The sequence below is a fragment of the Tursiops truncatus genome, chromosome 9 (genome assembly GCF_011762595.2).
Source record: "Tursiops truncatus isolate mTurTru1 chromosome 9, mTurTru1.mat.Y, whole genome shotgun sequence".
Lineage (NCBI taxonomy): Eukaryota > Metazoa > Chordata > Mammalia > Artiodactyla > Delphinidae > Tursiops > Tursiops truncatus.
The window spans coordinates 81,123,612-81,136,996 of NC_047042.1; the positions used below are offsets into that span (position 1 = coordinate 81,123,612).

At 37.9% G+C, this 13,385-nt stretch overlaps 1 protein-coding gene across 9 annotated transcripts in view; it reads right to left on the reverse strand.

Moving 5' to 3' along the window:
* Positions 1 to 447: 447 nt before the first annotated feature.
* ZNF800 (zinc finger protein 800) overlaps positions 448 to 13,385 on the reverse strand; it is a 54,049-nt gene continuing 41,111 nt past the window's right edge. For 4 of the 9 annotated variants that reach the window (XM_073809890.1, XM_073809888.1, XM_019924481.3 and 1 more), the window contains one exon: positions 3,506 to 3,831. In XM_073809890.1, the coding sequence (XP_073665991.1) occupies positions 3,645 to 3,831 (187 nt within the window). In that variant the 3' untranslated portion in view covers positions 3,506 to 3,644. Of the gene's footprint in view, positions 3,832 to 13,385 lie in introns of all 9 variants that reach the window. The other 5 variants (XR_012334059.1, XR_012334060.1, XR_002174193.3 and 2 more) reach the window with 2 other exon arrangements.

Here is a 13,385-nt window from a genome sequence, read left to right on the forward strand (position 1 = left end):
CAAGTACATGTAAGAATTTAACTTTGATAAATGTGGAATTTTTAAAACAGTGGAAGAGGGCTTTTTCAATAAGTGATGATGCAGCAACTAAATAAATATTTAGAGCCTTAATCACATCTATATCAAAAATAAATTCCATTTGGAGTAAAGATTTAAATCTAAAAAAATTAAAATAAAAAAATAGACAACTATTTATATAACATTGAGCTGGAAGAAGAGTTTTTCAAACATATCACCAAAAGTAGAAATCATGAAAGAAAAGATAGATTCACCTAAATAAAAAATGTAATATTTCTATATATCAAAGACATCATGAATTAAGTTGGCACATATATGACAAGGGGCAAAATATCTGCAGCAAATGGAATAAACAAATTATTAGTGGTTAGTGGTTTTAATGTATAAAGAGTTTTTACAAATCAATAAAAAGTGAACTCCCAACAGAAAAATGAGCAAATGTGTTCATTTATTCCTTTAACAGATATTTATTGTTCAACTAGTATGTGTTAGGTATTGTGCCAGGGGCTAGGAATACAATGTAGAAGAACCTAGACATCCAGACACAGTCTCTTTCATTCTTTCCAATATGGGAAACACAGACATAAAAAGTAAATAAACAAATAAATAATGTTACAAATTGAGATAAGGAATTCAAAGAAACAAAAAAGTGAGATAGCAAATAGGAGAGAGGCAAGGACTATTTGCAAACAATGCTCTGGGCAGGCCTTTTTTAAGATGTTGTATTTAAGAAGTTATCTAAAGGGTTGTGGTTGGGGAGAGGATAGCCAAGGAGAGCAAAGATAACAGCATTTACTAAGCCCCTGAAGTGCAGAAAAGATCTTGGCATGTTGGAGGAACCAGTGTGGCTACATCATGGTGAGCAATAAAGAGAGGAACATAGGTTTGGAGAGATAGGTAGGGATCAGATTGTGCAGAACTCTGTGAGTCACGGTAAAGGGTTTAGATTTTATCTTACAATTTACTCAATTCAATTTAGGAGTAAGGTCACTGTTGCAACTCTATGAAGAATGTATTGAAGTGGGTCATGGGTCAAGAGTGGAAGCAGAGAAAACAGGTAGGCTGGCTGTCATAATAAACAGGTGAGAAAAAATAGTGATTAGAAGTAAGTGTTGGCATTGAAGATGGAAAGAAGCAGACAGATTAAAGATTTATTTGGGGGACAAAATGGATATATTATGCCAGTCTATCTGATGTAGGGGAGAGATGAAAAGAATCTAGGATGATGCGTAGGTTTCTGGCTTGAGCAATTGGTTGTATGGTGGTACTCTTTACTGTAATAGGGAAGATGTGGTAAACAGGTTTGGGGTGAGAATGAGGAATTCGATTTTGGCCATGTTAAGTTTGAAAGATCTGAGTCATTCAAAGGAAGATACCAAGCAAGCAGATATGTGAGTCTAAAACTTAGAGGAAAGGTCAAAGTGGGAAACATAAATTTGTAACTCATTAGCATAAAGCCAGTATCTAAATCCATGGAAATGGAAAAGATCTTCCTGGGAAAGCACATAGAAAAAAAGAGGAACCCAGTGGAGGTGAAAAACCTCAACTTTTCAAAGTTAGGTGGGAGATAGAGCATAACATTAGGAGTGAACAGTGAAGCAGGAAGAAAACCTGGACAGAATAGTGTCTTGGATATGAAGAGATAATCTTTAAAGAATCAGGAAGTGGTCAAGATGAGGACAGGAAAGTATCCTTTTGGACAGGGTAATATGGAAGTGCCTGGTGACTTTGAAATGGGCACTTTCAGTAGTGGTCGTGGGGAAGTCACATTGTGAATTGAAAAGTGAATAGAAGATTAGAAAATGAAGACAGTCTATAAGGATAACTCCATAAAGAAGTCTGGTTATGAAGGACAGCTGAGAAATGGCTAATAGATGGGAAAGATGTGCACAAGGGAAGCTTTGGTTAAGATGGAGAACACTGGAGCATGTTTGCAGGCTGATGAGAATGATCCATTCAAGACACAGATTAATAATGCAGAAGAAAAGGGAAAAGCTAAGGAGAAAAGTCCATGAAAAGGCAGGAAGGGTTGGGATCCAGAGCACAAGAGGAGGGGCTGGACTTTGCAACTTCCTCCATAGTCACAAAAAGGAAGTTGGTGGTTGCCAAGCTAGCTGGGTTGGGGGTGGAGGGGTCTTGTGCTAGGAAGATGAAGTTTGTATGTAACATCTTCTATTTTCCAAGGGAAATTTAAAGTAAACAGGGAGGAGGGGATCCGAAAATTTGAGGAGAGTTGAAAAGGTATAAACAGTCATTTTAGAAGTGGGAAACTAAGACTACAGTAGGAACAATAGCACCAATTTGAGGTTTGAGATAATTGATTTAAAGTAAAACTAGTTGACTGTGTTGTGTGATTTTTCTTAAAGAAAATGTCCAATTGTCCCAGTCAGGCCAGTGGAAGGAGATGGTAAGGTTCATCTGGAGTGGGGATTTTACCAGGAAAGTAAACTGGAAGAAACTGAGGCTCAAGACTACCGAGGGCACTGTATTTCAAGGATGATGATAACAGTGATGGATCATGGGATCTAGGCTAGACAAGAAAGGAAGTGAATCCAAAACATAGGCTGATAAATACTGGAAAAAATGAGGTTAATGAATTAGCTGTCAGTGAACAAGGGATCCAGGAGGATAGGAAGATGGTAATCAGAGTGGAATGTCTGATAATGTGTTAGCCCAGGTCCTCCTAGAAGCAGACACCAAGGCAGGGTTCAACTTAGAAGAGTTTTATTGAGGGAACATCTGTGAAGGACAAAGGAAAGGAATCAGGAGCAGGGCGGGGTCTTCATATCATAATTCAAGTCTGGCACCTAGGAAAGGAGAGGGAGATTGGGCAAGAAGAGCCTTAGACTGCATGCAGCAGGGTTCTAAGAAAGTTTCAGCCAGGCTGCTGAGGAGTCCCCATGCCCAAGCTGCTCGTGAGAGGAGTCCCGACGTCTCACTAATACCCCGACTGTGCTCAGTCATGGACTAAGGGTAGCCCAGGAGATGCACCAGCCTCAGCGCAAACCCAGTTGAGGATGCCCTGGGATGGCAGTCTAGAACGTGGGAGCAAGGGCTGATTCCGAAGGGAAGAAATGGTCATTGGGGATGAAGCTACAAGGAGTGGACTGGAGGTTGGAGTTCAAGTTTAACCACAGTTATGCGTCACACGACTCCAGACAGTGCGGGTCACCAGCTTGCCGATGATGGGATTTGAGATGAAGACTCATGTGGGAGCTAGTCTTTTAAGAACTAATAATGAAAGAAGCTGACTAGGAACTTGACAAATGACGAGGCGGAGGGAAAGAGGATGGTATTGTCCAGTGGCAAGATTCTCAGAGAAGCCGGGATTGTGGCAGACGGGATGAGGAAGTGCTGCTCAGCAAGTAGCAGCGACTAGCAGGGAGGCCTTCCTCCCCACCCGCCGGCCCTAAGGCACACGGTCCGCCTGCGGGGCTGCGTGGGACAGAGTTCGGTAAAGCGCGGGGGGACGGCAGGTCTGCGATGGCTGAGGACCCCAGGGAGATCGCCGACGCCCGAGTGGACTTCGAGAGCTCCGGCGGGTGCGGCGGGAAGGAGAGGCGCGACGGGCGAGGCTTGGGCTGTGCCGGGCGCGGTAGCGTCCGCCGGCGGCCGGGCGGCGGCGCTCACGGGGGCGCGGGCTTCCCCAGGCCGCGGGCGGCGTGCTGGCGCTCCCGGGCGGCGCCGCCGCGGAGCTTGGCGCGGCAGCTGGCGGCGGCCTGGCGCGTGGTGACGGCGCCCGCGGGAGGGCAGCGGCTCCCCGGGGCGGCCGGGCGCAGGGCGGCGGCACTGCGGGGCGACGGCTTCCCGAGGCTTCGGCCCGCACGGGCGGCAGCGGTCCCCAGGGAGAGAGACAAAGACACGCCGGTTAGAAACGGGCCGAACGCGCCGGCGCCTCCCAGCTAATCAAGGAGCCGCCAACCCAAACTCGGCGCGATGCCATTTCCGCCCAACAGGTTGTCTGTCACGTAAACACAGGAGATAAACCTGTGTTGATCAGAGGAAAACAGCATCCGATTGAAGTGTCATTATACACGTTTTTAGCAATTTAGGGAAATGTACCAAAACCCTTAAATTTTTTAATACTCTTTGACCCAGAAATTCTAATTTTAGAGTTTTCCCTTAAGGAGTAATTATGAACACATGCAAAAATTTCATATGGGGTATTCAGTGCAGTATCTGTAACAGCAAAAAACAACAGGCAAAGAAAATGGAAAAAAAAAATTTAAGGAGAAACCGGGAATATCCTATATCCCAAAATACAATTATAGTCTTTCTCTTATAGTTGATACTAACCTGCTATTAAAACAATGCTGGGATATAACTATTCATATGGAAAGGCATACTAAATAGAATGAAAAAAATTAGGTTCCTCCCCATTTGTAGTGGTGGGATGTGTGTATACTTTATGTGCGTACATGTGTATACACACCCAACACACCACACATGTATAAAACAATGGAGAGAAACACTCCAAAATGTTAAGTGGTTATCTTCAGGTGATGAGGCTGCAGGTAATCTTTATTTATATATTTCCCAAATTGTATACAATAAGCATATCTTTATAATAAAAAAATCAAGTAACTTAATAAAAGGCATTTTAGTTCATTCTTATGTGCCCATTCTAACTTTCTACCAATTCAAAATTATATTTTATATTGTGTAGCAAAGTGGTGGACATCAAAAGATTTTAAGAATGAATGAATGGTCCACAGAAGTAGTTTATCTTCCTCAAAAGTTCTGAGTAAATCACAGTATTTCAGAGCAGTTTATGCCTTAAACGTTATGCAGTTAATCAAAACCACTGTCTTCTGTGAAGTTATACCTTATTTCACTCTATTAAGCATTTCTACTTCAGGAAGAAAAAAAAAAAAAAGCTTTCTGGGCTGCTAACGAACCTAATTTGATTTGTAATCTCCACAGACTTAGGAACACAAAGTTTTCCGAAAAAAAATTACCATACTTTTGGAACAAATGTTTTAGATAATACCAATGTTTTCACAATGTATTCAATAATTTGCTCTTTAAGTTGAAAGAACTTAGTGGGAGCAAAACTAAAATACTGCAATAAACGAGAGTCTAAACTTTACATCTTGGTCTTCCAGTCATAACAAATTTAAATTTTTAGCACTCATTAATACCAAGGGAATCTGTTTTGCTAAACCTTGTTCCAGAAAAATGTGTACGATGACAATAAAATTATACTAATGTAACGTAGGGATGGGATTCCAGGGCTTTGTTATTAAACTGATAGAAGATCCATTTAATACATAAGTTCCAATGATATTTTAAGCCAAAGTGACCTCAGAGTTGTCAGACTGATTTTCCTTAATGATGAGTAAATCCAAGCTTAGATGTTTATTAGAATGCTGCTTAAACAGATGATGACCTAATCAACCACACCATCCTGCAAGTTTCCTTCCCTCTGCAGGTACTGGATAAAATGATCATGTCTAGAGACACACCTGTAGTAAAAAAAATTATCAGAAATAAAATATACAAAAAAAACAAATCCTAAGTGGTCAAAACTTTGTGTTAACCAACTGCTCAAACAGAAAGTGTGCATGAGGTTTTTATAAAGCAGTGTCTCTCCAAAACCCTTATTTTACACCAAATGATTTAACATAACAGTATTAAATGCATAAGACAGAAGAACATTTTTGGAGCGCTATCATCTAACTTTCATTTGGTGTATCATGTCCACACAGCAATTTCAATTTAATTCAACATTTTTGAGTGCCTATTATGTCTCAGGCACTGTGCTCAGACACTAAGAACCAAAAAAAAGACATGAGATTCCTTCCTTTGAGAAGCTCTATCTAGAAAATTACCTTCAGATTATTCAGATAACTCCAACCCTAAGGCTAACCTGAATCCCTAAATCACGCTGCAGTCCTGCCAAAGCTTTCCTTCTCATATCCTTCAAATGAGCACTTTCTAATTTCCTGTCATTCCTTTGCTCAAATTCATCCAGAGCATCCCATTGTCTCCACACTAGCAAAATTATTAGTTCTTAACCTTTTAGGGGAATCAAATAATAGTCCGAGATTCTGCTTAGACATGGACTTTGTCCTCCAGAAGCATGCACAGAAATGCATACACCATATACTTTATTTCACTGCACTAGAAACTGATTTCTTCAACATAAGCAATATACAAAAACAAATATTTACAAAGAAAGGAATCCCTCCCTCACATTGTTATTTTTCATGAAAGAAAACTGGTGACTTCCTGAAAGAAATTTTAAAATTCTAACTGCTTAGTAGTAGATCTGAGATTTGGCTTGAGTTGAAATTGTAATATGCACTTTGACACAGCAACACATACATAATCTTGGATAATCAATTATAACTTTTTCTCCATGGCAACAATTGTTGAAATCCTTGACTCACAAAGGTACACAGAACCAAAGCAGAATTTCATAGAATGCTTTGTCAGGTTAAGGCAGCCTGTGTACTAGAACACTAAATTCCTCTGAGGCTTTCAAGTTGAAGTCAAGTCACATTATTTCCTCTGCCTTCAAGTTCAATTAAGACCTCTGGAAAGGCAGCACATTTCTTTCTGTCTAGTAGAGAAAAACATCATGTTCTGTTCCCATTTCTTGGCAATACCTCTTGGAAAGGTGGTGACAGCTGCTGACATGGAAAGTAATGAGGCACAATGACATGTGGCTATCCCTCATCAAAGCAGGAAAACCATGATGTATGCCTGACATCACAAGTGTACATCTGACCTCAGAGTGCTATCATTTTTTTCCTGCCATCTGAATAATTATCAGAGAGAGACGGAGAGATATTATCTTGAAGATATTGACAGCCTTTCCAGTTTCCAAAAAGAGTCCTAAAATGAAATTCTTTGTTGATGACACCAGAGAGCCCATGAAAACGTGAAGGTTGATGCACTGAGAGGCATCAGTTATCCAGTTGCATGATGAACGGAAATGGCATGGCGCCCATTTTTTTCCAACCCTGGAATGAATGATACCATTTGACAAACACTGCCTCAATTCTCTTTCATGGGCCATATTTAAGAAACTTTGCGCCAAACTACTTGACTCTCCACTCCCCTAACATATACTATTATTTCCCACCTCTATGCTTTTGTTCTTGGCATTTCATCCATCAAAAAATGTCTTCTCCCTCCTCTCATGTATTCAAACACTGCTCATCCCTCAAGACCCTCAGCCATTCTAATTAGCTTTCCCTGATTACTGCAGTCTGAAATGATCTATCCATTTTTATGAGCTCCCACAATGTTTACTATTTATAACTGTCCTCGAAGTGTGGTTATGAGACCACCAGCTTCAAAAATGCACCATAATCTGTATTTTTACAAACACCAGAAAGAGCTGTAGCAATTTCTCCACTGTTTTCCTAAACCTATTTTGCCATTCTTAAAAAAAATAACTTATCCCCAGATGGATGGAGAGGAGAAGGCTGACAACAATGCTTATTGTTGCCCGAGTGACAGATCAACTCATCTCAATTATTCCTTTCTGTACTCATTTTCACACAAGAAGTTTGATTTGTCAAGTGTGTGTTCACCAGATCGGTAATGCCATTGTTGACTGCTGAATTTACCACCATCATAACTCTACCCCTGGATTGTTCAATCATTGCCTCCCAGTTCCGTGGCCACCTGCTATTCTAAGGATTCAGACCATTTTCAAAATAACTTTACACTCTATGAGAAAGAAGTTATGCAGATTTGAAGTTAAGGTAAGCTGATTAGATGGAAAGGCCTACAATCGACATCATCCACTCAAATAAGATATAAAATTACCTATATCCTAGAGCTGAGCAGTAACTTGAAGATTATCTCTTCCAACAGATTCACATTACAGACGGAAGAACTGTGGGGAATGGGGTATTTTGGAGCAAGAAACTTAAACTTTAGAAGTATCAAAATCTCAACAAAATGGTAGCAAAATCATGCAGAGTCAAAAGGGATTCAACATGAATGATAAATGCAATTGAGTTAAAAGAATCAGGAATTAAACAATGAAAATAACTCAAAATGTGAAAGATGAGATTGATCAGTCATCTAAAGAAATGGCCCTTTAAAAGACTGTCTTTGACATTACAAGTACCAAGGTAACCTGAACTTAATACCAGTTACATTTATTAATATTAGTTATCATTTATTTACTGTATGCCAGGCACTGGGCTAAGTGTTTTACATACATTGGTGCAATTTTATTAAACTCTAATGGGGAAAAAATGTGCTAAAGGAGACAATCTATAGTATCTGTAAGAAAAGAAATCAAGAAAGCAAAAGCCGGCCATCTGTCTGCATCCTGGTCTACGAGAAAGGATTCTCTGAAAATTGATGAATATCTGGTCTGAGTGGCAAGTATATTCCTATGGGAAAGATGAATGTATCATACTACCAGAGCTTGCTGATACTGGTCACTAAGAGCTGATTCAATGCTCATCAAGAAACCTTCTCATTATAATTTAGTATATCTGCCTACTGGGAGAAAATACACTGAACCATAAACATGAGAAGCCAGTGTCCCTGATACATCTCATGACAAATTTAAAAAGTAGTATTGTATTTATACACCAGTATCTATGAGGCTGGTCAGAGTGACACAGTCCTCAAGCACCTAGTCACCTTGCTAGGTGAACCAGTAATGCCCCTAGATGAACCAATAGGGCCAGCCTTAGAAAGTAGTGACCATGTGAAAGTTACTTGTGAGGCCTAGCAGGGAGGCTAGCCTGCCCTCTGTCTTGCTGTTCACCATCTTCAAACTACAATGCCACATGATTTCAAACACATGCATGCAAGGAAGAACCATTTAATTCAAAACAGGAATAATGGAAAATGGAGGAACAAGATACAGAGTTGTTTCTCCATGTTCCAGAGCACTACCTTGTGAATTTAGAGCTTAGTTTCTACAGCAGAGAAGGCTGAAGATTTGTGTGGTTTTTTTTTTTTTTTGGTTTGTTTGTTTATGGCACCAATAAGTAATTATTTCATTTATTAAAACAATTAGTCACCTAAGCAAAAAAGAAAAAGTTCGAGTAGAACTTGGACATATAAACTTTTACCAAAGAATAAAGATTAAAACATTTCTCACGTCCAAAAATATGCACAATACGCAGTTACTTAAGGGTTTTGTTTCTGTTTGGGGTTTTTTGTCAGTTTTTGTTTTCTGATGATACCTCTACAGGCGAGATCTATATAAATACAGCAAGGTCCTAACATGACTTATCACAATTCTTGACAAGACTTGAGTTCATGATGTCACATCAAGAATTCCAAAGTCAGAATGCAGTAAGAACCATTAAGACCCTGTGTCCAGGGTCAAGGATAACACACATAAAAGTTGTGCTAATGCTATGAACCTCAAGGATACAATTTTATTTGTTCTACTACTGAATTTTAACTATTGTGATATTATGAAAATATACTTTTAGTCTGATTAACTTTTTTCCAATCAATAATGGAATTATAATTAATACTATTTTCAAACAGAATTACTCAGTAAATGATACATGGAGAAGTACTGCCATCTTTAGGGAGAATGCAGGATTACTAATTATCTAAAGTAAAATTCAAGTATAAGTACTTGGCCTCTATGACTCTTAACATGGACATTTGGTATGGTTCACATTTTTTTTTAATGGATTTGTCTTTTGTAATACAGTCTGGTCCAAAAGATGTAAAATCAAGCAGTTTTAATAGGCCCCATTAATCTCTGAAAAATAAAGCAATAATTGCATTGACAGAGAAGCTAGCCAAAATAAACCCTGAATGATCAAAATTAAGGGTGTATTTTTATACAGATGACCATGAGTCATCTCAAGAAGATTAAAGCACATAGTTAAAACCTGTTTTGAGAAACAAATGAAAATTCTTTCTGATTTGCATATGAGTTTGGAGATTAGAAAATAAACATTTGTGCTTTAATATTTATAACACCACTGCTTGTCACTGGCACTAAGATATTAAACTGCTTTGTACATACTTACTATACAAGTTTTTACACAAGTTTAAAAGTAAATGATTTCCCTGAAAATTTCACCTGCCATTTCTTTTTCATATATTAAAGAAAATATCCCAATCAGCTATTTTGGGTAACTAGTAGTAATAATTATTATGTACATTTCACTTTAGCATTTATCATAAAATAAATCCATGACCATGCTCTCTTTCTGAAAGAAATGTGAAATACCACATTATGTTGCACATGAGGTACTCAATACGATATGCTAGAAGCAAAGAATAATTTAACACTTTGTTCACATTAACTAAAACTGGTTGTCTAAATGATAGGAAGTAAAGTAAAATGGAAAGTTCATGGACCAAGGGATAAAAACATCTGTGTTCTACAATTTTCAGACATAATGTTAAAAAGTGAAAAAAAACAAGGTACAGTATAGTATGCTACCATTTGCGTGAAGGGGAATATATACATTTATATGATTATATATACATAAAACAGATCTCAAAAGCCCAAGAAACTGGAAACTAACTTCTTAACTCTGGGGAAGAGAATGAGAAAACCAAGAGATGGGGTGGGAAGAAAACTTACCTTTCATAGTACATCTCTCTGTACTGTTTAATTTTGTTAACATGTACATGTTATTACCTACTAAAATAATCTTTAAGAGATAGCTGGTCTCTATTTCTGACTTCTTCACTGACCTTGTGCAATCACTTACCTCAATTTTCTCCATTTTAAAATGAGGTTATACTACATCTCTATAGTTCCCATCTACAATTCAACAGAATTTTGGCTCAAAAGAAGGTATATACAAAATGTATATACCAGATGGCTAAATAAAATAACTATAAGCCTGACTTTGCAGTGACTTACATACATGATATTATAATTATTTATACTCTGCCTGCTCTGTTCCCACCAGGCTACAAAAGCAGCATAGTAAGCAAAAGAATCTGGGAAGAAAATTCATGTTTGTGAACTTGACAATGTTTCTCTTCTTTGTTTTTATTCTTTATCAAAAGTAAAAAATCTGGTTAGTCCTGGGAGTTCCCTGATGGCCTAGTTGGTTAGGATTCCAGGCTTTCACTGCTGTGGCCTGGGTTCAATCCCTGGTTGGCGAACTGAGATCCCACAAGCCGCAGCCAATTAATAAATAAATAAATAAATAATAATCTGGCTAGTCCTCTTTATACACACACACACACACACACACACAAACTATTGCTTCTAAGATACAGACTCTCAAAACATATTTTGATACATGAGTAAATATTAAAAATAATTATAAAGAGGTAGAATCTTGTGGTAGAGTTTAAAAATGGATCCTGGATAAGGAAAAAGTTGAAAAATCACCCCTGTATTCCCCTAAAATTAGCCCAAGAACCTCCTAAAAATCATCCATAATCTTCATAAACACAAGATACTAGCAGACCAGGCAGGGTAGCCAAGGGTAGAGCAACAGAAGGTTTAGACCAGTAAAAACAGGACATGAAGAGGATACTGACATCTGGAGAACAGGAAACGGGGACAGGCCTGATGTTCCATTCATTCATGATCTTACATGCTGTAGAGCAAAACTGTTAGTCTTGAGACTCAGAGGGCTTACAGTCTAATCATGGGGACACTGTAATTAAATAATAATGCATTAATAACAAAAAGGATGAAAGTGAAAAAAACTGGTAAATCTGAGTTCATCAGAGGAAGAGGTAACCATGGGTTGGAGCTACCAAGAATAGATTCATAGAAGAAACAGCACTTTAAATCTGTGTGATAAGCAAAATGATGATAGCATGGACAAAATAAAGTCAGCAAGGGGAATCAGTGCTGGTAGTAGGATGATAAATTTAGTTTTAGTCACAGTTTGATTTTAAATAGTAACTTGGCAAAAAAAAAAAGTCAGAAATTATTTTTCAAATATTGGGTTGCCAAGTTTTCTTGATAGAATACAGGAGTGATGACATGATAGAGATATATCAAAAGTGACCGAACAGGCTCAAATATAAGATTAATATGCATCTAGATACAACTTTTAATAGGGCAGGGCTCTGAAGTATGAGAAAATCATACCTATACAGGAGGCTTGGCAACCCTCTTCCAGTATTTTCTTGCAAGTACCTAGTATTATTTCCTATCACAACCTTCATACGCAAGAGTCAGCTCCACCCAAAATACAACAAAATGAGGAAATCAAGAGGTGCCGGTTCTACCTTTCCATTGATTAAGATTGTGAGTTGGGTCTGCCGAAAGAGTTCTGTGTGTTTTACTACGTGAAAAAAATGTCAAAAAAACTAACCTCTCTCTCAACGATCTAGTAACCTTGTGAAGCTAAACGAATAATATAGAACCATGTAATAACTTTTGGCAAGATACATATTCAAGGTATTATCTTATGAATAAAGAGTGTACATGTATGTGTATGAGTGTGTGTGTGTGTGTTGTTATTGGTGACATACTGATAAATCTTGTAAGAAATTTCTAAACAAAATTTATCTCTAAAATGTTGGGCAAGAAAGAATATCAACAAATATAAAGAAGGTTATTAAACAAATGAAGTCCTCAGTGCAGAAAATATAAATTCTAAAATTCTACTCTACCATTCGTTTTTGTTACAATCCTTCAAACACCTAAATACACATATTACCTTTTTTTTAGTAAACTCTTAGTGATTTACTGATGTGAGAATGAGTATACAGAGGCTTGCTGGGGGGAGGGAAAAATCAATGTTTAGAAACAAATTTATTTAAAAAGGAAGATCTGAAACAGGTGTTAGTTAAAAGTTTATGATTTAAAATAATTCTGTGCTATAGCAATGTGCCCTGTGTTATTTTGACATGGTTGTTAGGTTTATGCTGATGTCTACTGTTGATTAATTTAAAGTTCAAATAACAAGAAAATGAAACCATTTTCAAAGCATTAAAACAGAAAACTTTTAAGTTTTTTTTCTCATTTTACTATAGATTATAAGATTATAATAAAACGTTGTTTTATTATAGTTATCCTCTTCTAGTTCAAGTCTGGCAGCATTTCTATTACTGACTTCCGTTTTAAGTTTCATAACTCAACCATAAAATCTGCTCTATTGAAACCTGACACACAGTCTCCTGGGAATTCTTCCCTTTAAAGGCAGATTTTAAAAGTTAATCAAAAGTTGGATAGCTTAAATGGTATACAGACCTACACTTTCAGTATTAAATCTTTGGTTTCGATCCCAAGCAGGACTGACTTCTTAAAAGTCATTCTGCATACCCTCCTAAGTATACGCTGGCCAGGGCAGGGTAAACAGGCTGCTTCATTTCAGTTCCAAGAAGACAAAAATCTCTACTTGAACTCTAGTGGTTAGCTAGATGGCAAGACCTAAAGTTTTATTGTTAGGTTCTCCCTTCAGAAAGGAGGTAAAAAGAGAGAAACCAGTGCG